The sequence below is a fragment of the Catharus ustulatus genome, chromosome 26 (assembly GCF_009819885.2).
Source record: "Catharus ustulatus isolate bCatUst1 chromosome 26, bCatUst1.pri.v2, whole genome shotgun sequence".
In the NCBI taxonomy this organism is placed as follows: domain Eukaryota; kingdom Metazoa; phylum Chordata; class Aves; order Passeriformes; family Turdidae; genus Catharus; species Catharus ustulatus.
The window spans coordinates 116,468-143,794 of record NC_046246.1 but is presented as its reverse complement, the minus strand read 5'-3'; the positions used below and the strand labels follow the sequence as shown (position 1 = coordinate 143,794).

General features: G+C 47.0%; 1 protein-coding gene across 2 annotated transcripts; it reads left to right on the top strand.

Annotated features, from left to right (window-relative positions):
- The first annotated feature begins 27 nt into the window (after window positions 1–27).
- On the top strand, window positions 28–24,019 carry YTHDF2 (YTH N6-methyladenosine RNA binding protein 2). Of its 2 annotated transcripts, none has more exons than XM_033080635.2 (5): window positions 28–235; window positions 2,876–2,900; window positions 3,208–3,287; window positions 7,191–8,756; window positions 23,090–24,019. In XM_033080635.2, the coding sequence occupies exons 1-5, from the start codon at window positions 191–193 to the stop codon at window positions 23,111–23,113; spliced, it is 1,740 nt and encodes a 579-aa protein (XP_032936526.1). In that variant the 5' UTR covers window positions 28–190; the 3' UTR covers window positions 23,114–24,019. The 2 variants fall into 2 exon arrangements, with proteins under 2 accessions (XP_032936526.1, XP_032936527.1); XM_033080636.1 differs by lacking the exon at window positions 28–235 and adding an exon at window positions 2,241–2,476.
- The last annotated feature ends 3,308 nt before the right edge of the window (window positions 24,020–27,327 follow it).

Genomic DNA, 27,327 nt, shown 5'->3' with positions numbered 1-27,327 from the left:
TTTAAAACAAAGCTGGAGAATGTGATATGTGGATAAGTCTCTGTCTCCCTGGAGCACTGAACAATACCACAAGGAGAGACTGGATCTCTGCTGGACAACCCAACCAGGAGGAACTAGCCATGCCTCGGTGCTTCTGCTCCAGGGCTGCCCTGGCCCGGAGACTTTATTTGGGAGACAGTAACACTTCAGCATGGACGTGGCTGTGAGAAAGGGTGACGGATTTGGGGTGGAACAGGTACCTCATTTATATTTTTATTTTCCCCAGGGAAGGGAATTCCATTGGACTTTTCTGTCACCACAAATGGGATTTTAAATTTTTTTTTCTGGCTTTGGGGAGGCCGACAGTACAATGAATTTGCTGTCCATGTTCTCCTCCTCCACACAAATTGTTTTTATATCTCTATTTTTTTGTATTTGTTTGCTCTCTCCCTTCCCTTGTCCAGATTTCCCAGCTGCAAAGTCCTGGGACCTTCCCTCAGGATCCCTGTATCCCAATCCCTTCTCTTCCCATGGCACTTTTCCCCCATCCCTTTCCCTGCCTGGCAAGGCTCGGTGCTGCAAATGCCGCTTGAAGACTCCAAGATCACTTCAGCCTTTTGTATAAGGCAAAAAATATCAACTCCAGCTCAAACCCAGATCCTTCCCCTTGGCTACTCAGCACCGCAGGGATCTTTTGGGGTGTACAAAGCATGTTGTGCTGTTGCTTTCCGGAAGAGCCGGATTTTGGATCGGGACAGCTTCTGTTTACACTGTGTGCTGAGGCTGCTCCGTGCTTGTTGCTACTTGTTTGGTGGTTTTATTTTTGTATTATTTTTTCTTCTTTCTTCCTATAATCTCTTGGCAGGGTTAGAACTGGCATGATCCTGAAATACTGTGCACCCTGCTGTTTTCCCTCTTTCCCTCTTTTTTTTCAGTGGTTGGAGATCCATTTGGGCTTTGCCACACTGGGAAAATAGAAGGGGAGAAGCACCGGGTGTTTTTAGAGCTGCAGAGGTTTGGGAGGGCTGGGAGGGTCGGAGCTGCTTGGCTGGAAATATTAAGCAAAACAACAGCAGAGGACACACACCTGGGGAGGGTGGGGGAGGGCAGGGAGATGTGTTTGGCTATTTTTTTTGCATTAAAAGGAACAAATGGAATTAAGCTCCAATGGATTTTTTCATTGGAGAGGTGAAACGTGGTGCTTCTGTCACCTTGCGGACAGCTGGGGATGGGCAGGGATTCCTGAGCCCCAGTTTGCAAGGGATCGTCGCTACTGCTCTGATCTTGGTCTCTGGGAAGTGTTTTCTGGCTTGGGGTGGAGGTGGGAACAGCTATGGGAGCTCAGCCTAGAGAAGAGAAAGCTCCAGGGAGACCTCAGAGGCCTTTCCAATAGTAAAGGAGCTCCCTAGAGAGCTGAAGTGACAGGACAAGGAGGAATGGCTTCCCACTGTCAGAGGGCAGGGTTAGATAGAGTTATGGGAAAGAATTCTTCCCTGAGAAGGTGGGCAGGCCCTGGCACAGGGTGCCTAGAGCAGCTGTGCCTGCCCCATCCCTGGAGGTGTCTAAGGCCCAGTTGGACAGAGCTTGGAGGACTCTGGGATAGTGGAAGGTGTCCCTGTCCATAGCAGGGAGTAGAACAAGATGAGCTTTCAGGCCTCTTCCAACCCAAAGCAGTCTGGGACTCTGGTTTTGGGTCAGGGATCCACCTCCTTCCACACCCAGCCAACTTCTCTCCATTCTCTGGCTTGCTCCTTGCAGGTAGGAGCAAGGAAGAAGGGGATTGATTGAAGGGCAATGGGGACCTCTTGGGGACCCCCTTCCCCAAACCAGGCATACAGTAGATCCTGTCAGGTCCCTTCTGGAGCTGTTGCCGTCTCTTGGCCGGGAAGGGGGGTGAATCTGGGCTCCCTGCTCGCTTACGCTCACCCAACGCCCTTGACCTGGGTGGGGTCCCATAGGACTGTGATGTCCCCTGGGTCCTCTGCATCCAGGAGTGCTGGACTGGAGACGGGGAGAGCTAAAATGTCGTGGCGCGACAGGATGAGGTTGGGCTGAGCCCGCAGCCAGGCCCTGAATTTGCCATTTTTTGTCTTAAATCCTCAACGGGGCCGCCTGGCCCTTTAAGAGATCTCCCACTTCCAGACGAATGGGGGCGCTGCTCTCCCCCCCGACCCCGGTTCTCCGCCGTCCCGGCATGCACTGCGCCCTCCCCCCTCTCATTTCCCGCCATTGTGCCTGGGCGCGCGCGGTGCCGCGTGACCGGGCGGGGGGAGCGCGAGGCGGCGGGCCCGGGCCATAGAGACGTGCGCCCGGGGGGTGGGGTAGGGATGGTGGAATAGAGCATCCCCCCGCCCCGCTCCGCCGGCGGCCGCCCCGAGTCCGCTAGTGCCATCCCGAACCCGCCGGGCCCGGACAAAGCGCCGCCGCCTCCCGCCCCGCCCCGCCCCGCCTGTAGCCGCGCCGCGGAGCCATGTCGGCTAGCAGCCTCCTGGAGCAGGTAGGAGTCCCCCCGCCGATAGCGGGACGGCCCTGCCGGGCGAGGCCGCGGCTCTGGGCCTAAAGGGGGTTGCGTCCCGGGCCGGGCCAGGCGGCGGCTGTGGCCTCACTCCTCTCCCGTCGCAGGGCCGCGCTCCATTGTGATGCGGCCGGGCCGGGCCGGGCCGGGCCTGTCCATGCAGGGCTTCTTCCCCGCTGGGCCGGATCTCTCCCCTTCCCCGGCCGGGTCTGCCCCTTCCGGGCCTTGGCTTCCCCCATCGCGAGGGGTCTGTTTTACCCACGCCGGCTCTCTCCTCTCGTCATCGGAGTCACCGGGTCTGTGTCCCCACCGAGCCAGGTCTGTCCCTCTGACTCACCGCTCTCCCTCTTTCTCTCCCCACATCGCCGCTGACCGCGCCAGAGACCCAAGGGCCAAGGCAACAAAGGTGAGATCCCGGGTGGCCGGGCGGGCTCGACTGGTAGCGGGAGGATCCCGCTGCCGGGAGAGGGAGAGTCTCCTAAAACCTGCCGCGAGGGAAATAAACCCTGCGACCGGACTTGGTTGCTGGGCTAGGGATAGTTTGCAGGTGATGTTCGTGCGGTGGGGAGGTGTCTATGTGCCGTTGTCTGAGTGTGGTGTGTTAGAATGGCCAAAAGTTCGTTATAGTCTAGAGTTTGGCTTTAAATACTTTAAGCTGCTAATAATGGGAGCTCGTTACATAGGTTTTTCTAACGTTACACATCTCTTCTCAGTGCAAAATGGCTCTGTGCACCAGAAGGATGGGTTGAATGATGATGACTTTGAGCCCTACCTGAGTCCCCAGGCCCGCCCGGTGAGTACCTGCTGCAGGCAGGAGCACCAGGTGCCCCATGCACCAAGAGCACCGAGGCTTCCTGCTGCTTCAGGGGAGGGGAGTTTGGCCTTCTTGTATGTTCCCCATCTCCACTGATTGCACTTTGATGTTTGCCAGCTGCCTTAACCTACATCCTGTCCTATACCTGCATTTCTGCCGGTAGAAGGCATTGACTGCCCTTAGATTGTGGTGGGTAAGGTAGAATGGTTTTTAGCAACTTTTTGTGAGAACTTCCTAGAGATGGTGTCCAGCTCTTTATTTTCTGCGTGACTGTCTCTCAGTCACCATTTCTGCTCTTTCAGTTCTAGTGTTGTGCCTGTGTTTTTCTGGCTCTTTACACCAGAGACATGTGCTGAGTTGGGTTGTGAAGTTGCTTCACATGAGGATGCTGCACTTTTGGAGGATCAGATCAACCTTCTTTACCTCTACACCAAGTCAACTAATAATGCCTGTTAGAGGGATTTCTCTGTTTTTCACAAAAAAACCAAACAAACAAACCCAAGCAAACCCAGAGCCCACTTGATGTAAGTGTTGGGACTTTCTGAGAACTTTGGTTACAAATTGAGCCAGAGAGTTCTGGAGCTGTGTGAACAGATCCTCGAAATCAAATTTGCAGCTACTTTTCCTCTTCACTTTCTCTTCGAGTAGCACCACTGTTAACTGGTTTTTGTTTGTTTTCCTTAATGGGTTGCAGGGGAGTGACATAGAACAGATGGAGTTCAGCTGATTAGATGTAGAAGTGAGTACCATGGATAAATATCTGTAATAGTACTGGAGCAATCAGTTTGTTCTCTTGGCTTTTCTTTCCAGTTGTGATCATTAAAAATAAGCTGTTCTGGTTTCCCCTTGCTATATTTTTGCATATTTTTACTATTCAGTATGCTGGTTTTTTTCATGGAAATGTGATGCATGTTTTATCGGAACACAGGAGCAAGTTTCTGTATTAGTTAAATTTTCAACAAGTATTTTCCTAGTTTGTGCTAAAGACCTGAGGGTAAGTATTCTGTGTCTGTCAGCTATTCATAATCTTCAGAATTCAGCCTGTCCATCAAGACAACTCACTCATTCAGCCCCCTGAAAAGTTAAAAGCCTAAATTCAGCCTTCATAGGCTGAGAGAACATTATTGCTTTCTCAAGTCTTGAATAAAAGCAGCTGCTTTCCTAGTAGCTATCATTTAATGCTGTTTTTTTCTGTCTCAGCTATCAACATCCCCAAGTTCCCAGCTTCTTTCTGAATATGGATGTATTTCCTACAACTTGCAAACTGCAAAAGTTTTATTTAAGTTTTACAAAGCAGTGAGAGTTACTATATTTTGCATGTTTTGATGAAGTATTTCTGGATCTTTAATTTCTTTTGGTGTGTCTGAGGCTGGTAAAAATTCATTTTGAAAATAATGAAGTGATTGGATATGCCCCAGGAGGCAGAAACTGAGCCTGAGCAACGTGAAACCAGCAAGTTAACTTGGAGTGGAGCCTTTGAGTGCCTCTCAGTTCCTTGTGTTGCTGGCCTATATTCTATAAAATAGAGTCTAAAACCTCCAGAGCTTGGTCTGGAGGGAGGCAAAAATACACAGGTATCCAAGGGTACACCTCTTTGCTGGAGATGGGAAAGGGAGTTAGAGAAACTGCTGTGAATAGTTGAATTAAATGAGTTTTGGAGTTGCTTCCTGAGCTCTCCGCACACCTGTGAGGTAACTGTGTTGTAAAATTTCACTGCTCCTTAGTCCCTACCTGCTCTTTCAAGTATGACTGTTACTTGTCAGTTCCCACGAGGTTACTGTGTAAAGCTCAGATACACAGTGAATCTTTTTTCAACCCTTTAAAAACCAAAAGCTGAATAGCAAAGCTCAGTCAGAACCCTGATTCTGGTCTGAGGTGAGGAGGAACAGTGAATTTGAGGAAATAACTGTGCAAAGAGTCTTAGTCATGGAGAGAATAAGAAGCTGGTGGAGTTTTATTTGCATGATAATCAGCATGCGTGTCAGTTGTTCGAGTGACGTGCTGTGTTTGATAACAAGGCAGTGTTGGAGACGTTCAGGTGGAGAACAGTAGTGACTCTGTCCCAAATCTGCTGTGAACTGCCTGTGTTCAACTCTTCAACTACTCTGCTTCCTCCTTACTAGCTGCTACAGGTCATAGCTTAATACATCCTGTGTTAGATATCTCAAAGTTAAACATAATTGACAAGTGGGAAAATATTTTGAGGTGACAAGAGAAAATATTTTTATCTCATAGTGATGTGCTTTGGGTGCTCCTGTGGAGAAAAAATGGCTCTCCCTCAAGTTTAGGGATGGGCCAGCATGTTCCTGTTTCTTTAAAGCTGAGTTCAGGAGAGAAAATGTTACTCTTATCATTGAGGCGATTAACTTACGAAGTGACTTTGCCAGCTCAAAATAGTAAAAGGAAGTTTTAAGTTCTTTCATTTGTCTTGCACATTAGCATCAGTGTTGGTGCTTTTGGATGTATCAGGTCCTGAGTTTAGCAGGATTGAGTTCCTCAGTAAAACCCTGGATGAGAGTGAGTTTTTTTACTCATTTGCTTGTGGGAGAGCTTTGTGAAAACAAAGGTTGAAGAGAGCATCTCTGAGTTTTCAGGCAGTACCACAGAAATCTTGTCTCTGAACACATGATATTAAGTAATTCCTATTAATTTCTGTAAAGTTGGGGCTTGGTTAGCCCCAAACCTGTTGCTTTCCTGTAAGTAGAAGTTAGAGTGTCAAACTAGCTATTTCAGGAGGGTGCCAGAGCCATCTTGAGAGACTCCCTGGATTTCAGTGTGGCATAAAGCCCTCTGGGAGCTATGCGTGGCACGATTCAACAAAAAATGGAGCATAGCCTGCTGCAAGCCAAGTTTTTAGCTGGGAACTGAACGTGCCTTTGATCTCTTCTGCAGTGGACTGGTGTGTTTGGGGCTGGGCAGTACGAGGCTGCTGCTCACAGGTTCAAATTACTCAGGATAATGTCCATTAGCAGGGCTGAAACCACACCCTGGAGGGCACCTGGGTTTGAATGGGAAATAACAGGTGTTTTTCATGTAAGCAAATCTTGGCAATGTCTGAGACTTCCCTAATTGTCAAATTAGTCGTTCGGTTTTTGTAACCTAAAGGCTGTTTGGATGCTACAAGGAGATCAAGGCATGGAGCTGGCTTTTTTTTTCCTCTGGATTTGAAACCTACTTGTGCTGTCACTGTGCTGCAAAAAGCTTCTATTGATTACTTCCCATTTTCAAGTAATTTTTAGTGTGTGCTGACAGCCCTGGAGAAGTTAGTGTTTTGAGGAATAGGCCTTAAATCTCTGTTTGCAATTTCTTGGAATACTGTGAAGTGTGGAACTTTAAGTTGTAGGAATAAAGCTGTTTTCATGGCTTGTAAGTTTAAGGAAAGCAGTCAAGGACACTCGTGATTTTTGCAGTGTGTTTCCACTGGATCCTTTTCTTTCTTATTCTCCTTCTCTCTGCATTTTTTCCCCAAATCCTCTCTGTAGCACTCTAATAAGGATTAAGTATGTTACACAGGCAGGAAAAATCCATGTTGGAGGTAGCTGATAGCAGAAGATGGTATTTGGATGCAAGATAGTGGATTTTAAAGCCTAAGCAGGAGCTCCATGGCTTCCCAGTGTCCAATCCCACACTATATGTTGGGAGCTCCCCACATATGCTTCTCTCTTGGCATGGGAAGCTTTGTCTTTAACTTTCCTGACAATGAACAGATTTTTAGAGCCCTTGTAACAAAGGTGTTCAATGCTGGGCCTGTTTATCTGTCCAGCCCTAAGGTAGGGAGGAGTGGGGCATAGGAAGTCTAAACTACCTTTATTCCCAGTCCCTTGAAATTGGTTCAATTCCTTCTAACAATTCAGTGCTTATGTTTTTGTGGTTTTATTTCAGAATAATGCGTACACTGCAATGTCTGATTCCTACTTACCAAGCTACTTCAGTCCCTCCATTGGATTCTCCTACTCCTTAGGCGAAGCTGCCTGGTCCACAGGGGGAGACCCCCCCATGCCCTACCTGACCTCGTATGGACAGCTGAGCAACGGGGAGCCTCACTTCCTCCCTGATGCCATGTTTGGGCAGCCAGGGGCCCTTGGCAGCACTCCATTCCTCGGGCAGCATGGCTTTAACTTTTTTCCAAGCGGGATTGACTTTTCAGCTTGGGGGAATAACAATTCTCAGGGACAATCCACTCAAAGCTCTGGCTACAGCAGCAACTATGCCTATGCTCCCAGCTCACTGGGAGGGGCCATGATTGATGGGCAGTCGGCCTTTGCCAACGAGACCCTGAACAAGGCTCCCGGCATGAACACCATCGACCAGGGCATGGCAGCCCTCAAGCTCGGCAGCACGGACGTGGCGAGCAGTGTCCCTAAAGTCATCGGCTCGGCCGTGGGCAGTGGATCTATCACCACTAATATCATGACATCAAACAGTTTGCCTCCAGCAACGATTGCACCGCCAAAGCCAACCTCATGGGCTGACATTGCCAGCAAACCTGCCAAGCAGCAACCCAAGCTGAAGACCAAGAATGGCATTGCAGGGTCGAGTCTTCCGCCACCTCCCATAAAACATAACATGGATATCGGAACTTGGGATAACAAAGGGCCTGTGGCAAAAGTGCCATCACAGGCCTTGGCCCAGAATCTTGCTCAGCAGCCAGCGCAGGTGTCTCCACAGCCCATGGGCCAGCAGATCAGTAGCAGCCCACCAGTGACCCAGACTCCGGGTGGACAGCAGCCACAGGCGCTGCCACCGCCAGCCCCACTACCTGTGCCACCAGCACAGCCTGCCCGCTGGGTTGCCCCTCGGAATCGTGGCAATGGCTTCGGCCAGAATGGAGTGGACGGTAACGGAATGGGACAGGCTCAGTCCACTTCCAGTTCTCCTTCAGAGCCTCACCCGGTCTTGGAGAAGTTGAGATCTGTCAACAACTACAACCCCAAGGATTTTGACTGGAACCCAAAGCATGGGCGGGTTTTCATCATTAAGAGTTACTCTGAGGATGATATCCACCGTTCCATTAAATACAACATCTGGTGCAGTACGGAGCATGGCAACAAGAGACTGGATGCAGCCTATCGCTCCATGAATGGGAAGGGCCCTGTATATTTACTGTTCAGTGTCAATGGTAGTGGTCACTTCTGCGGTGTAGCAGAAATGAAATCTGCTGTGGACTATAACACTTGTGCAGGTGTGTGGTCCCAGGACAAGTGGAAGGGACGTTTTGATGTCAGGTGGATTTTTGTGAAGGACGTTCCCAACAGCCAGCTGCGACACATCCGCCTAGAGAACAATGAGAATAAACCAGTGACCAACTCCAGGGACACTCAGGAGGTGCCTCTGGAAAAGGCTAAGCAGGTGTTGAAAATCATTGCCACCTACAAGCACACCACCTCCATCTTTGATGACTTCTCACACTATGAGAAACGCCAAGAGGAGGAGGAAAATGTTAAAAAGGTAACATGTTTGTGTGTCTTGTCTGAGTTCTGCAGGGCAAGAAGTGGTGGGGCCTGCCTTGCACTGGACAAGCTCTGGGGTGTGAAGGGGTGGACTTGTGGGCATTAGCCTGCCTTTTGGCTGTCTGCCTCCTCGTACCTGGAGCCCACACCCAAATAGTAGTCCCCCTTTATTGAGGAGTATGTCCAGAGAAGCCACCAAGGTGATTAGAAGGATGGAGCACCTCTCCTGTGAGGAAAGGCTGAGACAATTGGGATTGTTCAGCCAGGAGAAAAGGCTTTGAGGTGACCTAGTTGTGTCCTTCTAATGCCTGATGGGAGTCCACAGGAAAGATGGGGAGAGACTGTTTGCAAGGGCCTGGAGAGACAAGAGGGAATGGCTTTAAATTGAGTGAATAGGTTTCAGCTGGATATTAGGAGAAAATTGTTCCCTGTGAGGGTGGGGAGGCCCTTGCATAGAGTGCCCAGGAAAGCTGTGGCTGTCCCATCCCTGGAAATATCCAAGGCCAGGCTGGACAGGGCTTGGAGCTGCCTGGGCTAGCAGAAGGTGTGCCTGCCCATGATGAGGAGTTAGAATTAGATGATCTTTAACATCTCTTCCAATCCAAACCATTCCATGATCCTATGAAATGCCACAGCAGGGTGAGGAGTCTTGCCCAGGCCCTGTCTGCGATTGACTGCATGTTGGTTACACTGAATCTCAGCCTTTGCTGTGCCATTATCAGCTCCTAGATCGTAGCAGTTTGAAGTTGGAGACCAGCAAGGCATTTGGGAAGTTGTTAGAAATCAGAGCCAGGTCTTAGAACGGCTGCTAATCCACCCCCTGACCACAGTGGGGTCAGCATGACAGATGTCTCCCTCCACTTGTAAAACCTTCAGGAACAGCAGTTCCTGTCCCTCCCCAGGCAATCTATTCCTCTCCTTAATTATCTTTCCTGTAAGGAGGCTTTGTCTAATGCCCAACCTAAATCTCCCTCACTGTGATTGATTGAAGTCTGTGACTGTTTGTCCTGTGGACATGGTCATTGCTTGTTGCTCTGTTTGGGGGCATGGTGGGCTGTCACCTGCACGGCACTGCCAGCAGTGTGGCACATGAGCTAAACTCACAACTTGCAGCTGCTCTCAAATCCTCCTGTCATCATCTACTCCTGAATGATGCATTAATTGAAAATCCTGCTCCAAATTCAGGCTTTGAATCTTACTTGGGTTCAGCTGTAGTAAAATCACCTGGGGCTACCCTTCCCCTCAATGTGGGTCTGACTTATGTTTGATCAAAATGATAATTATAAAAACTAGCATTAGCACAGCTGGCGGGGAGTTTGCCAAGTTTCCTGATGATCTCTTTCGTTTGAGCAATGGGGAATTTTTCACCCAATACTTGAAAAACAGAATCAGGAGCTGCAGCTGCTCAGTGTGACAGTGAATGCAGTTTTTAATTTTTTATATATATTTTACATGGACCATCATATCAATAATAACACTTAAGCACAAAGGTGATCACTTGCAGTACTTGGAGAATGTCTACAAATGAGGAATAATAAATGGTGAGGTGTGAAGGTGAGGACCTGATTGTTTTGTGTAATTTCACCTCCTAAATTTTCACTTGTTATACAACCTTTATCTTCTGTGAGGGTGGTGAGGCTCTGGCACAGGTTGGCCCAGAGAAGCTGTGGCTACCCCATCTGTGGAAGTGTTCGAGGCCAGGTTGGATGGGGCTTGGAGCAGCCTTGTCTAGTGGAAGGTGTCCCTGCCCATGGCAGGGGGTGGAGGAAGATCGTCTGTAAGGTGCTTTCCAAACTAAGTCATTGTGGGATTCTGTGATATCCTCCAGACCTGACTTCAGGAAGCAACAGTTAGCGTTGTTAGAGAGTCAGACCTTGGCACAGTGGGATAATGCAGGGGAAGGGGGAAAATGCTTCTTAAGGACAGATTAGGCATGGATGGATGAAAAGAATTAATACTAGTACAGGTAAGCAGAAGGAGGAGGAAAAGAGAGAAGTCAGCTTTGGGAAAGGCAGACAGAATGATGGGCTCTTCTGGAAAGCTTCTGTGTTTGCTCTGTAAAGTCTGAAAGTCAGGAATATATTAGAAATGAGGCTTAGCAGTTTTCTGTAAACTGTCTTTATTCATCTTACCACTTGCATTTTGAAGTCTCCTCTCCTTGCTTCTTGAGATGTGCTGGTGTGGAGAGTTGGAAGAAGCAGTGATAGTGCTGTCTTTCTGAACCATGTTATAGTGGACGCAGCAGCAGTTGATTAGGAGAGCTCCTTCTCTGCAAAGGAACTTAGTCATAGGTCTTTGGAATTCACAGAAGAGAAGGGAGTTGTGTAAACACAGTTGGTGTTTGCTCTTTGCTATTTACTCACCCCGTGTCTCATGCTCCAGGCCCCTGTAACATCCGGTACCACAGAGGTGACTCTCTGGGCCTTGGTCATTCTTACAGCAGCAGTTTGACCTCCTTGGTAACTCACTAACATAACCTGGAATGTGGTTAAGGTTTCTGTAACTTTTCTTTCATGGTTTCATGTATTTTTCCAGTTATTTTTGCTGAAGGAGGGTTTTCTTTTGTCTTGGAGTGATTCCTACTATGGGACCAAAGGTGCCAAAAAGCCCAAACCATGCTCTGTCTGCTTGAAGCATCTCAAGTAATCACCTGAATTAAAAAAATATATGAGGAACCAGAGTTGAAGCACTGGAATGTTAAAATGCTGCTCTAACAGCAGTTCCCTGCCTGCTTTTTGTGCTGCTTTGTGCTGGGGAAATCCCATTGCTCCCAGCTCTTTTCTCTCTCCTCTGCAGTTGTGCTCCTTGAAGCTTAAATGTTTCAAGTTTTGGCTTGTTTAGAACTTCTCCCAAGCTGAAATTGTTTCACTCGGCTTCAACTTGCCCGAATCTCTCATTTGCAGTTTGATTCCTGTTTGCTGCCTGAGTAGATGGATGATCTCTTGTGAAAGTCTGGGAACTCTTGAATATTTTTTTATACTTCTCACTGTTAGTCATTTCTTCAGAATCCCCTAAAGCAGGTCCAAGAAATTGTATGCAAAATGTATAGTGTTTATGCTGTTTCCATTGTCTGGGGAGAGGGGTGGGTAGTTAGTTCAGTGTTGAAAACACTGAAATAATCTTCTTTCTTTTCCTTTCCTGTTGCCTGTGCCCATCCTGTTCCTCTAAAGCTAATCCCTGTTCCTTTTCTGTGTGTTGCTTGGTTCTACTAATCTAGTTTTTTAAAAGATTTGAATATTCTCCTGACCCAAAATGGTGGAGCTGACTTGCAGTTCAATTTTGCCTGGAGCAGTCTTGAAACCTGTATCAGCTGCTTTTATGGTAGTGCTTGTCACTGACTTCTTCCATGTAAGAATTATTTTATCTTTGCTTTAAACAACTGAAACAACACCACAAATCCCTGCCTGTGGTCATGCACTTGGATTTCTAGGAATGCTGCAGTGACCTTGGTGTAAAGATCTCCCATAATGATCTGCTTGGTGTGAATGGTTGATAGCTAGGAAATGAAATCAGTGGAAACTCTTAAGGGAAGTTTATTTTGCTTCTTTCTGCCTGCCTGCCTGCCCAGTCTTGGGCTATTTGGCTACTCACAGACTCACAGGGATTTTAGGAAGGCTGTCTCATGAAAACCAGTCCTGTATAGAGTGCTTAGTGGTCAGGTTGGCAGCTGAGAAGAGACACTTTGCACTGGGACTTTGGGTGTTGAGTCAGGCTGAACTGTGCAGCATGGGGAGGGCTTTGGTGGGCTTTGTCATGCTGAGAGTCAGCCTCAAAGCACAAAGGTGGGATTGGCCAGATTTGATCTGTTATTTCTGGAACTGTGCTGCTTTGTGCCTCAGCTGATGCTGAGGTTAAAAGAGTATTAATAGTGGCAAGTGTCATTGCCTCCTTGGAACACGTGATTTAAAGGAAAACTGAGGGGTGTTGTATGAGCCTGTTTGAAATGGGCAGGCTATTTCACAGTCACTGGAATACATGAATGCTTTCTGATGGATTTTACAAAACTCTTTTTTTCTTCCCAATTTGTAATCTCAGCGGGGAGGAGAGAGAATATTCTCGAGTGAATGGACCAGCACTCTTTCTTCCTGCTGTTGGAGTTGTCCTGGAGAATGCTGCATTTGCTTTGGCTTTACCATATTCCACAAGACAGTATTTCTGACTGGAAGATTCAATTCCTGGATATTCTGTATCCAGGTGAAGCCAACTGTTCTCTATGGCAGCAAAGGAACACTCTTTCCACTCACACAGTTGCTTTCATTCAGTGATCCCAGGGTTATTTGCTGTTTTCTGCTCCAGATCCTGGCCATAGTGAAATTAATTGATTGATGCACCGAGACAGAATTTCTGCTGTGGTGTTCAGCAATGCACATGGTTTCAGTTTATTTCCGGGCTGTTTAAATCCTGTAGGTCTGTGTCCATGCTTGTATATTTGCCCATGAGTGGAGGAAGCAAACCATTCTGCTTATTCCGGTGGCTTGGCACTAGCTGTTTGTAAGGAATACTTTGTGCTTATATTTTTAAGCCAGCCCTTGATGACACTTAAAGATTTTTGCTTGTCTTCTAGCTGTGTCTAAAGATGGAAGAAAACTGGAGGGAAGACTTAGAGCTGTCTGATGCTCTAATCTGTGTTTTCTGCTGTGAGACAGGGAGTTGTGTTTCCTCATCCCTAAAACAGGAGTAGCTGGGAGCCTTTTCACTGCAACTGAAGTGGAATCAGAGCAGTGGAAGAGCAAACTACTTGCAGTTACCTTATAGTCCTGTCTCTTGCTATTAGTATTGTGTTAGAAGTCTTTAAAGTAATACTTTAAAGTACTGTTTGTTAATATTATAAAATAATATTTAAAGTTGACTTGTTGATATTGGTTTAAGGGCCTGTTGAGATGCATGGTTTAAATTTTTTCAATTGTTTTATCCCTGTCCATGGCAGGGGGTTGGAACTAGAAGATTTGTAAGGTCCTTTCTAACCCAGGCCATTCTAGGATTCGAGGACTGGGATGGGTGTTGGGTTAGACAGAGAGTGGAGGCCATCTGCAATGAGGTTTTGCACCTCTTAGAGGTATGGCCTTGAGCAGGGGGAGTTTATTCCACACCCTGTTCTTGTGAACTTTTTCCCAACCTACTTCTTGCCCTCTCGATGTGGGCAAAGCTTCATGTTTCCCCCCATTCCAGGTTCTCTCAGCTGGATGATTTCAGCTCTGAACTGCAGAATACCCTGAGCTAATTGTTGTTATAAATATGTTAATTGAGTTAATTATGAACATATTAATCACTTCAAATGAATGCCATAAAATTAAAAAGTACAGGGTTTTTCTTCCCTTCGGCAGATGAATTAAAATGGGGAAATGACCTTAAACTGAAGTAGGGTAGATTTAGATTAGATATTAGGGAGAAATTAGTTTTTGTAAAGGTGTTGAGGTCCTGGCAGGGGTTGCCCAGAGAAGCTGTGGCTGCCCCTGGATCCCTGGAAGTGTCCAAGGCCAGGCTGGATGGGGCTTGAAGCTGCCTGGTCTAGCAGAAGGTGTCCCTGTCCATGGCAGGGAGTGGAATGGGGCAGGCTTTCAGGTTCCTTCCAACCCAAACCAGTCTGTGATTCTGTGATAAATTGCATGTATATGGCTGGTAAATTCGCTAGAAACACTGTGAAGGGCTTGGAAATGCAGAAGGGAGTGTGTAATGTGTCAGCAATGGGGATTGCTTTAGTTTTTTTCCTCTTATTTTTTCTTCCGAGAGTTCTGGATAACTTGCTGGCACCGAGGTTAAGAGCTACTGATACAGGTATGTGTTTCAGGTTATTTTATTAACAGCTGTTTCCCCAGAAAACATACTTATCTGCCAAGCAAAAGTCTTTGCTGGCTGTTTCATTCAGTGAAACCTCCAGGGCAAGGTCTGGTTCCGTTCCCTGGATTTTTCCCTAGTGCAGAAGTACAGTGGGTCACAAGACATTGCTGAAAGCTGATTAGGATCCCAAGAAAGCAGTTGAAGCACATTGATCTGTGGGCAGTCCATCAAGAACAGCTCCGTGCACGGTGTTCTTTTGTTGTTCTTACTGAAACCGTAATTCTGTACCAGCTTTTTGCCTGAAAGAAGCTGCTTTCTTCTTTTCTGTCTCAGGTTTATAAAGCTTCTTGTTTTCTGCTGTGTGGTCATTCTCACTGCAATTAGTCCTCTCATTTTCCTGTGTGTTCTGGTTTGTACCTGGTATTAATTGTGCTGTCTTAGGGCTTTGTGAGTTAATAACTAATTCCTTAGTGGTGCAAACCACTGGAGGCTTGGCAACCAGAGCAGTGCCAGCACCCTGCTCTACCACAGTAGTTCCTAGGGAAGTCTCTGTGAAACAAGAATGGTTGTTATCCAAACTGATGGCTGGGATAGAGAATTGTTCATAGCTCTTTCCAGTGACCAGTGCCCAGTATGAGCCTTTTTATTTTACGTATAAGTCATATAACAGTGTGTTTGAGCACACCGAGTTTTGAGTGTTTGGAAATTTCTGGTTCTTTGTAATTAGATTTGTTTTTTCTTAAAAGCACAATGCTGAGCTGCTTTTCTGTGTTGTTAACTGCAGAGTTATGGTAGTATAATCCCAGTTTGGAGAACTTAGATAAAATCTACCTAAAACTCTTTTCTTTTGTTTCTGATCTTGGAGGAAAAGGAAACCTCACTCTTTAGTTTCCTTCTTTGTATCTGTGCACAGTGGAGGAAGTTCTGCTCTCTCCATCTCAGCTCTGTTATTTGTGGTACTGTCTGTAAAATACCTTCAGAGAATTTCCCGTCATCATCTCAAAATTAAGGCAGCTGAGAAACCCCGATCATCAGCTGCAGCCTGATTTAGAGTTCAGCTGATTCCAGAGCCATGTTCTTAATACACTTAGAGGAGACAAGGGGGAGGAAAAAAAAAAGATGAAATTCAAAACTTTGTTCCAGTAAATGTGGCTTTGTGTTCCCTTTCAAGTGACTGTAAAATGACAGGACATGCTATAGGGAGTGTTGGCTCTTTTACTTGAGCTTGTGAATTCAGCTCTTTATGGCTGACAGAAGCAGGCAAATAGATCTCCTCTTGTCCTCTCATAATGCAGAATATTGTGGTGTGTTTTTCTTGTAGCGTGAAATGTCTCTTCTGTCTTGTTTGGGATGGAGGTGGTGTTTCAGTCTCAAATACCAGAACAGCTGCAGTAGTTCAGATCAAAGTCTATAAGTGCATCTCATGTGGGTGCAGGAGCTGCATGTCTGCTGGGCACAGAGAAACATTCCTTGGGTATCCCTGCTCTCTGCTTCCAATTAGAAAGTCCTGTGTGCAACTGGTAATTACGTGGTTGAGAGCAAACACCTATGAGGACCGTACAGGCACATCTCCATCTTGGAAGGTTTTCCTACTCTTGAACAATATGTGGCCTTGGAATTTACGTAACCCCGATGATGTATCTTTGTCTTTATCAGTTCATTGTTTTTCTGTCCAAGATTTCTATGCACTCCTTGAGCATCCACAGGATCTCCAGTTCTTCAGCTAAATTATGTGTGGTATGGGGAAATGTGTCCTTTTGGCTTGCTTTGAGTCTGCCTCGTGATTCCCCCTTGTTCTTGTGTGAGAAAAGGTGGTGAGCAATTATTTAACTGTCTCCTCTGTGCCTACTCTGCCCTTGCAGTCATCTGTCTGGCCAGAGAGTTAGAGCACAGTGGCTCTGCAGATGGAAATGTTTCTGTCCCTTGCTCATCCCTGTTTTTCTTTGGCCCTTTTCCAGTTCTGCTCCATGCCTGTGGAAGGTGGAGAGGAGCAGAGCTACACTCTGCTCAGGATAGATCCTGTCTGCGTTTGTGTAACAGCACAGTGGTATTTTTTTCCAGGGTGATATTTGCTTTTCTTCAGGCTAGCAATTTCCTGGAGTTCCAGCTCTGATGGTTAATGGTCAGTTTGGAACCCATAATCTTGGAAATAGAGTAGGGATTTTCTGCACACACATTGTTTAATTATTCTCAACCAGGTAGACCAAGTGTCCTGTAAAGTTCAACAACTTTTTCTCACAAAGTTGTCCACCTAGTCAACTGCTGGTTTTATTAACTTGAATAGCTTAATATCATCAGTAAACTTGGTCATTGTTATTCACTCCTCTGCCTAGATGTTTTATGAATATATGGAGCCACAAATTCCACTGAAGCTCTGTGGATTTTCAGTCATTGGAATTACACCTGCATGGTGTGACAGAGGGCACTGCCAACATTAAGGTGGAGTTCCTTCCTTTTCTAAAGAGTTTTTGTGGCACTCATGGTGAAACTTCTTGCCTGAGCAGTGGCTTAAGGTAACTGAAGTAATGAAATACATTTCCCGTGTAGTGATGGTGAAGAATAAGAACCTCCCCAGTTGTTGAAGACCAGGAGAATTTTTTTCTTCCTAATGACTGGAAAGGACTTGGGTTATTTTGCTTGTGGCAAAGTCAGCCAGTCCAGTTTCAGACTGTCTTGTGAGCCCAGCTGTCCTCCCATGGAATGCTACTGGGAATCCTCTCAGCTTGTTCTGTCTCCTTTGCTCTAAATATTCATGCATGTTCTCAGCTTTTCACCATTCTGTTTCCTGCCTTGTGGGACAAGAGTCCCTATGTGAGAGTAATTCTAAATCCTATAGGAATTGGGCTACTTTATTCAGTCTCTTCTTGGCTCTTGCTTGTTCAGTGATGTGAGTTTGTCTTGTTTAGGTTCTGTGGGTATTTGGGTTTGCCCTGTTAGATTTTGATCTGTAGAATAAAAGGCCTGTCCCGCTATGATGAAGAATCACTTTTATTTGCATTATCTCCTGTTTTCCTTGGTGCTGAGCCCCATTAAGTGAATGGCAGGTAGGATGAAGGTGTCAGGGTGTAACCATATCACTACCTGATTTTTATCCCCTTTTCTAGACTAGGATGTATCTTTGTTTGTAACCCTGATGGCTTTCTAATGCTGACAACAGGAAAAGTCATGTTTGGTTTGTGATACTGGGCCTTGAGACTTCTTGTGGAGCATAATACACAAGTGATGCATCATCCATCATTTGTGCTGTGTCTGTTCCTTGAGCAGATCCTGCTGGGAGGGCCATGGGCTGCAGTAACACCTGATTTCTAAGGCAATCATCTAAGATATCTGCCTTAGAGACAGGGGCACATGGAAATCCTGCTGAGTTGCTTGGCTGAGGTTGCATCAAACAGCTAAGTCCAACACCACAGGCTGACTGGGGCTGTTGAGGTGCTTGATCAGTGAGAGTGCGTGTGCGTGTATACGAAGGCCAGGGTTTGATTGCAGGCTCTCCAGGAAATAGTCCTGGGCCCCAAGGCTGCCAGAGCTCCAGAACCATTTAGATAACACTGTCTCACACAGGATGGGATTGTTGGGGTGTCCTGTGCAGGGCCAGGAGTTGGACTTGATGATCCTTATGGATCCAGCTCAGGATTTTCTGATTGGGTGTCTCAGCCTTTTGGGGAATGATGCTGGGAGTTCCGATGCTCCAGTGAAGGAATCTCCTGCTGTTTCCTCTGGGCAGGCACTGGACGAGTGATGCCTTTTGCTTGGAGGACTTTCTCAGCCTGAACAGGTTTATGTGCTGCACAGCTGGGAGTTGTGCCCTGGCTTCTTCTCCAGGTGCTCCTTTGGCTTAGTCTATTTCCCTATCTGTGGTGTGGCAATAAAATCCTTACCTTTGCCAGGAGTGTTGATGCTGAACCTTGGTTGTCAGTCAAGGTAAGAACCTCTGAACAAATGGGGCAGCATTTTCTCTCACTGTCGTCAGGTACAAACACTTGAGGCTTTTGTTGTTGGCTCCCCTCCAGTGTGAATATATAAGGTGATCTCTCATTGCTCAGTTGCTGTTATCAGGACCTGGCTTGTGACATGGCTGCAGTCCCTGGGAGCAACAGTGACAGGATTGAAGTTGCTATGAGTAGTATGATCAGAGAGGGCTCCTGTTTGCATACTTGCCCTGTGTGAGCTTGGTGTCAGCACAGGCTCTGAGCCATGGTACATATCAGCCATTCCCATGCCATAGTGCACTTGCCTTTCCTGTTCCTGAGGGGTTTCATGGATGGGGATGAGTCTGAGCAGCGGTATTTCTTACTTCTCCCGTATGGATCAATAAGATGCAACCCAAGTTTAATGGAAGTGCAACCAGAGGGCATAAAACACTTTCCCCTTTGCTCTCCAGGGATTGTATCCCAGAGCAAATCCCGATGCGTGCGTGTGTGTGCGTGCAGATGGTGCTCTGCTTTCCGAGGCTGTTGAGTAGCTGGGTGGGCTGGAACTTAACACTGTTCCACAGCCTGTGGATTCGGATGAGGATGAACCAGGAAGGACAAATGTTTCCAATGTGATTGAGCCTTGTTGTGCATTCTGGTAGATCTGGCTGGTGGTTGAATGCTCACTGTAATACCCCAAGGACCAAGATGTCTTGGATCCTTCCGCTCCACTCAGATGAGACCTTACAAACAGTGCTGCATTCAGCTGTGGGGATTCCAGCATCAGAAGTATGTGGAGCTGTTGGAGCAAGTCCAGAGGAGGCCACAGAGATGCTCCAAGGGCTGGATCTGGCTGGGAGAGCTGGGGATGTTCACCTGGAGAAGGCTCCAGGGGGACCTCAGACACCCTTCTAATGCTTGAAGGGACTCCAGAAGAGCTGAAGAGGGACTTTGGACAAGGGATGGAGGGACAGGACACAGGAAATGGCTTCCCACTGTTAGAGGGCAGGGTTAGATGGGATATTGGGAAGAGATTGTTATTGTTCTCTGGGAGGATGGTGAGGCTCTGACACAGGTTGCCGAGAGAAACTGTGGCTGCCCCATCCCTGGAATTGTTCAAGGCCAGGTTGGACTGGGCTTGGAAGAGCCTGTTCTAGTGGAAAGTGTACCTTCCCATGGCAAGATGAGATTTCAAGTATCTTCCAACCAAACCAGTTGGATTTTATGATTTTGGATCAGGGCTTCACCTCCTTCCATATCCAGTAACCTTTCCTCCATTCTCCTCTGGCTTGCTCCTTGAGACAGCCCCTTGACTGAAGGGGAATGGGGACCTTTTGGGGACCCCCCTTCCCCAATCCTGGTTTACAGCAGGTCTGAAATGAGGATGTTCACTTTCTCTCTAGCTTGGTGACATGGGGGACATCTGCTCTAGCCTCTGTTCTGACACATTGGTATTTAAGGGGGGATTTTCCCTGCGGTTGGCTTCTTACTAGTTGCACGCAGGCCTTGGGAACAGCATCACCTCAGTGGGAAGCGGTGATTGATAGGGGTCCAGCTGCTCTGCTAACAGGGTGATATGTGCAGCAGGACTCTTTGCCACTGTCCCAACCCGGGGTACTGGCCCTGGAGATGCATAGGGGGTGATTGAACATGGCAGCCTGCTTATCCCACGTGTGGAGTTGGGAAGTGGTGGCATTAGCTCGGGCAGTTGCTTTGCAGAGGGATGCATGATATTGCCATCTGTCCCTATGTAGCATAACATGCTGGCTGAGGAGCCAGGAACAGGGCTTGGCACCTTCCTTTGGATTTGTGGCTCTCCCTGCAGTGCTTGTTGTGCTCCATGTTCAGGCCTGGTTCTGCTGCCCACCCTGGTAGTTGAATTTTGCTGTGGTGCAGTGGTTTATTTGGCAATGAAAACATCTGAAACAGACTTGGGCAGATTTATAGGAAAAGAGGGGAATTACAGTAATTTCACAATTATAAGCCTCACCATTTTGACTAAAATTTTGGTCCGAACCTGGAAGCGCAGCTTATACTCCAGAGCGACCGATATATGAATGATGTTCAGAAATTTGCCAACCCGGAAGTGCAAGCCCACAGCAGCCCTGAACCAGAGCCCTCCCGGCCCCGGTGGTGGGGCAGTGGGGCCACTTCCCCGGCGGTGGGGTGGCGGGACCTCTGCCCGCAGGGCCCCCTCCAAGTGGCTCCACCCGGCTCGCAGCTCCCGACACCGGCGGATCTGGGCTCCGTGCTCCTGCCCGCTGCTGTGTAGCGCCCGGGGCAGGGCACCTGGGCCACCCCGGTACCAGGATGGGCCGGCACAGCACTCAGGAGGGCTCTGCCACTCGCCAGGAACCTTTCCCGCCTGCAGCCCCCGCCGCCTCCGACAGCCTGGGGCAGCAGGTCCCCAGCCCGCCTGGCCCCGCTGCCCTTGCCCCTCTAGGCCGTGCCCTCCCCTCACCTGGGCGAGAGCAGAGCTGGCATGTTTAATAAAAGTGAGTGATTTTTCTCTGTATTTTTTTTAGTTTTTAGGCTGCGTTCAAAGGCTACCCCGATCCGTGAAAAATGTTTGCAAATTGAGCACCTACCAATAAAACCCGCATGGCACGATTGTTACTAATTCGTTACTTTGTTGCATGTGGGTCCTTGCTGCGAACCAAAGTGCGATTTGTAATCAGGTGCAGTTTATAATAGTGAAATGACTGTAAATTGACTTCTGTTGAGTAACTGTTCTTGATGAGAATGTGTGCCTTGGTCTGATCCCTGTCCCCAGAAGACAGCAGAGGGTCATGCTGGCCTTGCTTTGCATCCTACAGAGGAATTGGTGGTGAAGCCGCCTTGGGTGTGTGGCTGAGTGGCCAAAACCAGTGATGTTGTTCTGAGGTGGAGGCCAGGCCTCCCTTTTTAAGAAGTTTTCTAAGGATAGATGGCTGCACGTGCTGTTCTCCCAGGATTGAAGCTATTTGGGGATGGGCTATCCCTGGATTTAGCAGTGGCAAAGGATGGGGTTTCCTGTATCAGCCTGTGTGCTTGTGGCAGAGATTGTATGAGCTGCCAAGATGGGAAGGTGCCTCCCATCACCGAGTTAGCATGGGACCTTGGGAAGCAGAGAGGGGACTCTTGCTGTCCTTATTCCAGGGGATACAACTCCAGGCAGAGCAGCTGACACGCAGGGAAACATCCTGAGCTGAACTAAAGCACCAGTTTGAGCCCAGATAGCATCTCCTGTCTGAGTGAAGAGGGAAAAGGTGCTCTAGCTGTGGTTACCTGGTGCAGGGTGTGGCTTTGCTGTGAAAGTGGGATGGGCTTGGCACCTCTCAGACTGCCTGGGTAGTGATGGACTCACTCCACGGGAGCTGGAGCCCCGCAAGGCATGTTGTGCCCAGACTACAGAGGCTTGCCTGTCCTCAAGGAAGAGGCATTAGCTCAGGGCCCTCTGGCTGCTGACAGGTTTCATTTCTGAGGTGGTGTCTTTCGATCTGGGAATAACGCTTCAAACACCTTGTAACCCTCTGGGGAAGCATGGACCTGCTTCTGTGAGAGCTTCTCCACTAAACCCAAGCAGAATCCAGAAGAGATGGGCAAAAGTGCTGAGAACAGCAGAGGAGGTGGCAGCCTTTGGAGTCTGGGAATATTTGGTGCTGCACTGCCTCTTTGTTCTGGTGCAAGTGTTAGGACAGGGTGTGTCCACAGTGCTGGAGGAATACCCAGGGATGATAGCAACAGCCAGTGGGAAATTCCTGTGTGAAGTTCTTGTTTTTTCGAGTGAGATGCCATCAGGTAATGTCAGGGTTATCAAGGAAGTTTTCTGCTGGGGGCTGGGGTTGTTTCAGTCCCTGCAGACCAAGGCTGATGTCAGTACTCCCTGGGTTTGAGCTGCAGCCTGCTTTGATGCCTACACAGGAGTTCAGGAGTTTTTCCATAGAATCATGGAATGGTTTTGGTTGGAAGGGACCTTAAAGACCATTTCATTCCACTGCAGACACACTTTCCACTAGACCAGGCTGCTCCAAGCCCTGTCCAGCCTGGCCTTGGACACTTAGAAGGATGAGGCAGCCACAGCTTCTCTGGGCAACCTGTGCCAGGGCCTCCTCACTCTCACAGGGAAGAATTTATTCTCAAGAGCCCACCTAACCCTGTTCTCTGGCAATGGGAAGCCATTCTTCCTTGTCCTGTCCCTCCATCCCTTGTCCAAATTCTCTCTTCAGCTCTCTTGGAACCCCTTTAGGGCCCAGAAAGGGCCTCAGAGATCTGCCTGGATGAACATCCCCATCTCTCCCAGCATATCTCCAGAGCAGAGGGGCTCCAGCCCTCAGAGTGTTTCTGTGGCTTTCTCTGGACTTGCTCCAGCAGCTCCACATCCTTCTGATGCTGGAATCTTCAGGACTGGATGCAGCACTGCAGGTGGTGAATCACGTGAGATGAGAAGAAAATGAGGAGCTGTTTGACCTCAGCTATGTCACATCTCTGCAATGACTGGGAGCAGTAGCAGCACTTCTTTTGACAAGAATAATGCTCTTTCCCTGGCTTTGCTGGCTATGGAAGAGGTTCCATGGGGGAGCCGTGTCTTGGAATGCTGATGTGTAATAGTGGTGAATGAAACAGCTCTCAGCTAATACAATCTCTGTTACTTCTTTTGCAGGAACGCCAAGGCCGTGTCAAGTAAAAGGCCATTCCTCCACCACGGATTGCAGCAGAGATTCCATCTCAGCTGTCTTTCAGAGAGAGAAAGGAGCAAGAGTATTCCAGAGAGAATTAGGACATTTTTTTTCTTAACTCCTTTGACTTCAAAAAGACTTATACAAACTTCCAGTTAAAAAAAAAAAGTATTGGAGTATCACAAGACATAGGACTTAAAAACCAAAAACAGCAACAAAAAAAAATCCCTTCTAGGTAGAGTAGAGGTAAAACCTATCCCCTTTCAGCTTTGGTTGTGAGCATACGCTTTGTTTTTTGTCTTTTTACTATGGTTTTTGGATTTTCAAGTCCATAAGTGGCATATGCCTTTTTTTCTCTTAATTTTTAAATCCCACCATTCCCCGTCCTTCCATCCTGTTGCGCTTCCTTCCCTGGTTTTGACATTTGCACTTGGAACACTGAATTGTAACATCCACCATGCAAAGTGGAGTAATTTTTTTTTTGTTTCCTTTCCCTGGGCTGAAAGAGGAGGAGTTCTATGAGAAAGTTGGGGGTTTGGCCTAAGAAGAATTGAACAGAAAATTGTCCACGAGGTTATGTCTTAAAGGTGGTTCTTTTTTCTCTGACCCTTTGTTACTCACAAGTCAAGTACTAGGAGTCCTAAGAAATGTTCTTGTGCGTTATATGGATTTAAAGATTAGGTCTGGATGAATTTGATTTTTTGAATGCTGAGAACAGTGGTAAAAACTTTATTCATTTACAGGAAAATTAATTTTGGACAATAAAAAGCCCAAAACAAACCAAGAAAGAAATACTGTAAAATGTGTAGTGACTATGTTTCAGTTTCTTGTTAAGCCAATGAGGAATGGGCGTTGCCTTTCTTTTCATCATTAATCACCTCTCAATAATAAATGTGAGATCCTGTTGAGCATCACTGTTGTCTCCTGCTCCCTTTCCCATGCTGTCAGCTCCTTGGATTATAGCTATTGAAAAAACACCTGAAAATAAGGAGTGGAGAGGTGATTTCTCCTCAGTTTGAAGGAGGATGCTCTCACCTTGGCATCCCTAGCTCAATCCTGAGGCTGTTCCAAGTCGTTTGGGATTGTTGTGGCTCCCTAGTGGCCTGGCTCCAAGTGTGAGGGGCAGAGCGCCCACCTGGCCTTGCTCCCAGGATTCCTTCACACATCATGGGTAAGTTGGGGATGATCCAGCTCCTTCCAGGTGTGGGAAATGCAGACATCTCACAGCCCAAATCATCTTCCCTGGGAAAATCACTTGTCAAGAAAATAATACAAAACCCTTCTTCTTTTCTCATCATGGACCCTGCTACTCATTTTTGGTGGACTCCACCTCTGTCCAGCAGCCATTGCTCCAGGAGCTGACCAGCTGACCAGTCTGCCAAGTGCTGCTCTGGAAATGATGTCAGGTGACCTGGGGGCCCCCTAGTGCCAACAGACTTGCTGAAGGAACTTGCTGTGTCTGTAATGGAATAAACCCTTATTGGCTGCTTTGTCCCTCCCTTTGCACTGAATAAGGGGCTGTGAAGGAACCCTGGGTAGGAGGTGATGCAGAGATGGCATAATTTGGGGCAGCCCAGTGTCACTGGGAGAGTGAAGATGCAGTGGAGGAGAAGGTGAGTAGGTTATAAGAGGGGTTAGTTGGGAGTCCTCCCAAAAATGGGAGGTTACAGCCCAAAAATGCCTGGAAGTTTAGGGGTGTGTTTGTGCAAAAATTACAAAAACCTACCTTTCTTTATATATATAAAAAAATAATATTTTTTGTTAAAATTGATTTCAAAATGCAACTATGTATCTACTTTATAATATACAGGATCTTGGAGTGTAAGAAATTCCAAATATAGATATATAGGGTTTAAAAATCAAATACAACTTTTGTATATATAAATTAAACAATAAAGGGCCTGGAAATAGAAGAAACTATCTCTACGAAGGCAATAGAAATAGCTCTGACTATTTGGCATTTTTTCTGTCTCAGTGTAACACAGTCTGAGATCTTGGCTGGGACTGAAATCGCTGCTGCCACCCGGTGATACGTACTACATACTGCAGCTGCCTGGCAAGGAAATGTCACACTCAAAATGCCATTTTAATTTTAATTTAAATTAGAGACTCCTGGAAAAGCAAAGGTGAAGTGGGATTACCTGTGGTCCCAGGGGACTGAGGTGAAGAGGATGAAGATTCAGACAGCGTACAGATTCCACTGCTTCTCATTCCAGCAAGGGGAGCATCCCTGGAATTTTATGTCCAGCGTCTCTTCCAAGCCCTACAGGTGAACAAACAGGTACCCCAAGACTGATCTCCTTTGTACTTCCAGCAGTGCAGACCTACCGAGAGGACGCACGTCAGCAACTATCTTCTCACTAGCCACTCTCTCCACATTTTTCCTTTCCAGTGGGATGCGGGTGCCACCCCCCTGCCTCGCCCCAGAGGCAGGAAAACTGCCTTGCAATCAAGTACAAAACCTGCCTGGCAAGCCCAGGATGCCAGGAACCAGCAACCATTTCTCCTGGACTTCCTGCTTACAGGCATTTTAAGCCTGCTTTGCCTTACAGGTGCTTTTCTGCTGCGGGCATTCCCATCTTTTTTTAGCCTGGATCAAGTTTTGGAGAGATGAGTTTCACGAGAACTTGTTCATATTTTGATTGTCTGTGACAGTTGGGAGCATCTGCGTTCCCTCACTCATTCAGGGCAAAAAGACATCAACAGTTAGACACCTAGTGTGTAATCCCAACAATCAAGGGGAAACCACCTCACTCTGGGAAGAAATGTAATGCCCAGTTTTGGCCAAGACTGAAAAAAAAACATACAGCAGTGCTGGAAACATTTCCAGGCATGGAACCTTCCAGCTCATGGGCCTCTTCCCACAGAAACCCCAAAACTGCCACTGACTGGGCTCGGGGAGAAAACCTTGCCCGTTCCACCAGTCTGGCATGGAGCATATCCCATGGACACACCAGGAAGATTTCCCTGACTGTGACAGGGGGTTGGAATGTGATGATCTATAACAGAAATAGAAAAATGGTTATAGTGTGTTAATATGTATTTGGCTTGTATTGTTCTGTATTTGCATTTGCTGCTGCTTTTCCATGTGTTGCTCTGTAGGTAAATTGGGCTTTTACCAGTGTGCATATGGATGGGATTTGTACTTGCATTTTCATATATTGTTTCCACGTGTTTTACTGAAGTGTAAATAAAATTCATTCAATAAAGCTGAATCAGGACTAATAAAGATACCCCATCCCCCACCGCCTTTGGCTCCCTTCTTTCTTTGGTGTGGTTTAGTAATTTTTTTCACTGTATTTCTTGCTTTGCTTCTCACTTTACTTTTCAGTCTATTCCTCGCTTTACTTTTCTATTTATAACTTAATTTCTCTCTAACTCTGTCTCTCTAACATTCTCCTGGACACGAATGGTGGCCCTTTTCCCTGTAAACAAAACTCCCTTCCCCAGTTTCCTGATACCAGTTTGGAGGAGGCGTTTGGCACTCCATATCCAGTCAGGGTTCTAGGTGGTGGCAGCTTTGGTCTGGGGGAAATCCTACTCCCTTTGGAATTGTTAAAAATAATGTAATATTGGCTTTCTCATTTATGTATTAGCCTATGCATGCTAACATGGACCATAAACATTTGGATATAGTACAATGTATAATTCTATTTAGCTGTTCATTAATATAACATCATCTATTAGTTTCAGTATGTATATATACAGTACGTATAGTTTATAGAAATAGTGGTGTGAGGAATGTATTACATTGTAGGCCTTAGCAAAAACACAACATGTTTAGAATGCTTTTATGTGACTGAAAGAATGATGGGAAATAATTATGTTGGTTCCCACATGCTGACTGACCTCTTCAAGAGATAAGAAAACAGCAACAAAGCAGAGCATGGTAGAAGAATCAGAAAAACTTGCTAACCCCTTATCAGAGGGTGTGAAACACTAGGATGGAGACACGAGAAGAAAAAAAACATATCTCAGAGAATGTTGTGCAGAAAAGTTAGAATGTAAAGAAAACAAACCGAGGAGATGCTGAAACAAAAACTCGCAAGAATGTCTGAATAACGTATGAAGCGCATGGATATATATGTACCTCAGTAATGTAACAGTATGTAGATCACACTCTCCGACTTTACCAGTGTGCTTTTTGGCCAAAAACCAAGGGCATCCCAGCACTGGTTGATTGTTTTTTATCCGTTATTAAACTTCTAGAAAGAAACTTCCA

Excerpts from the sequence above, each read along its gene's own strand:
- YTHDF2 (XM_033080635.2), top strand. The coding sequence starts at position 191 with ATGGACGTGGCTGTGAGAAAGGGTGACGGATTTGGGGTGGAACAG. Across the intron at positions 3,288-7,190 it reads TGAGTCCCCAGGCCCGCCCG|AATAATGCGTACACTGCAAT; the intron begins GTGAGTACCTGC and ends GTTTTATTTCAG. Across the intron at positions 8,757-23,089 it reads AGGAGGAAAATGTTAAAAAG|GAACGCCAAGGCCGTGTCAA; the intron begins GTAACATGTTTG and ends CTTCTTTTGCAG.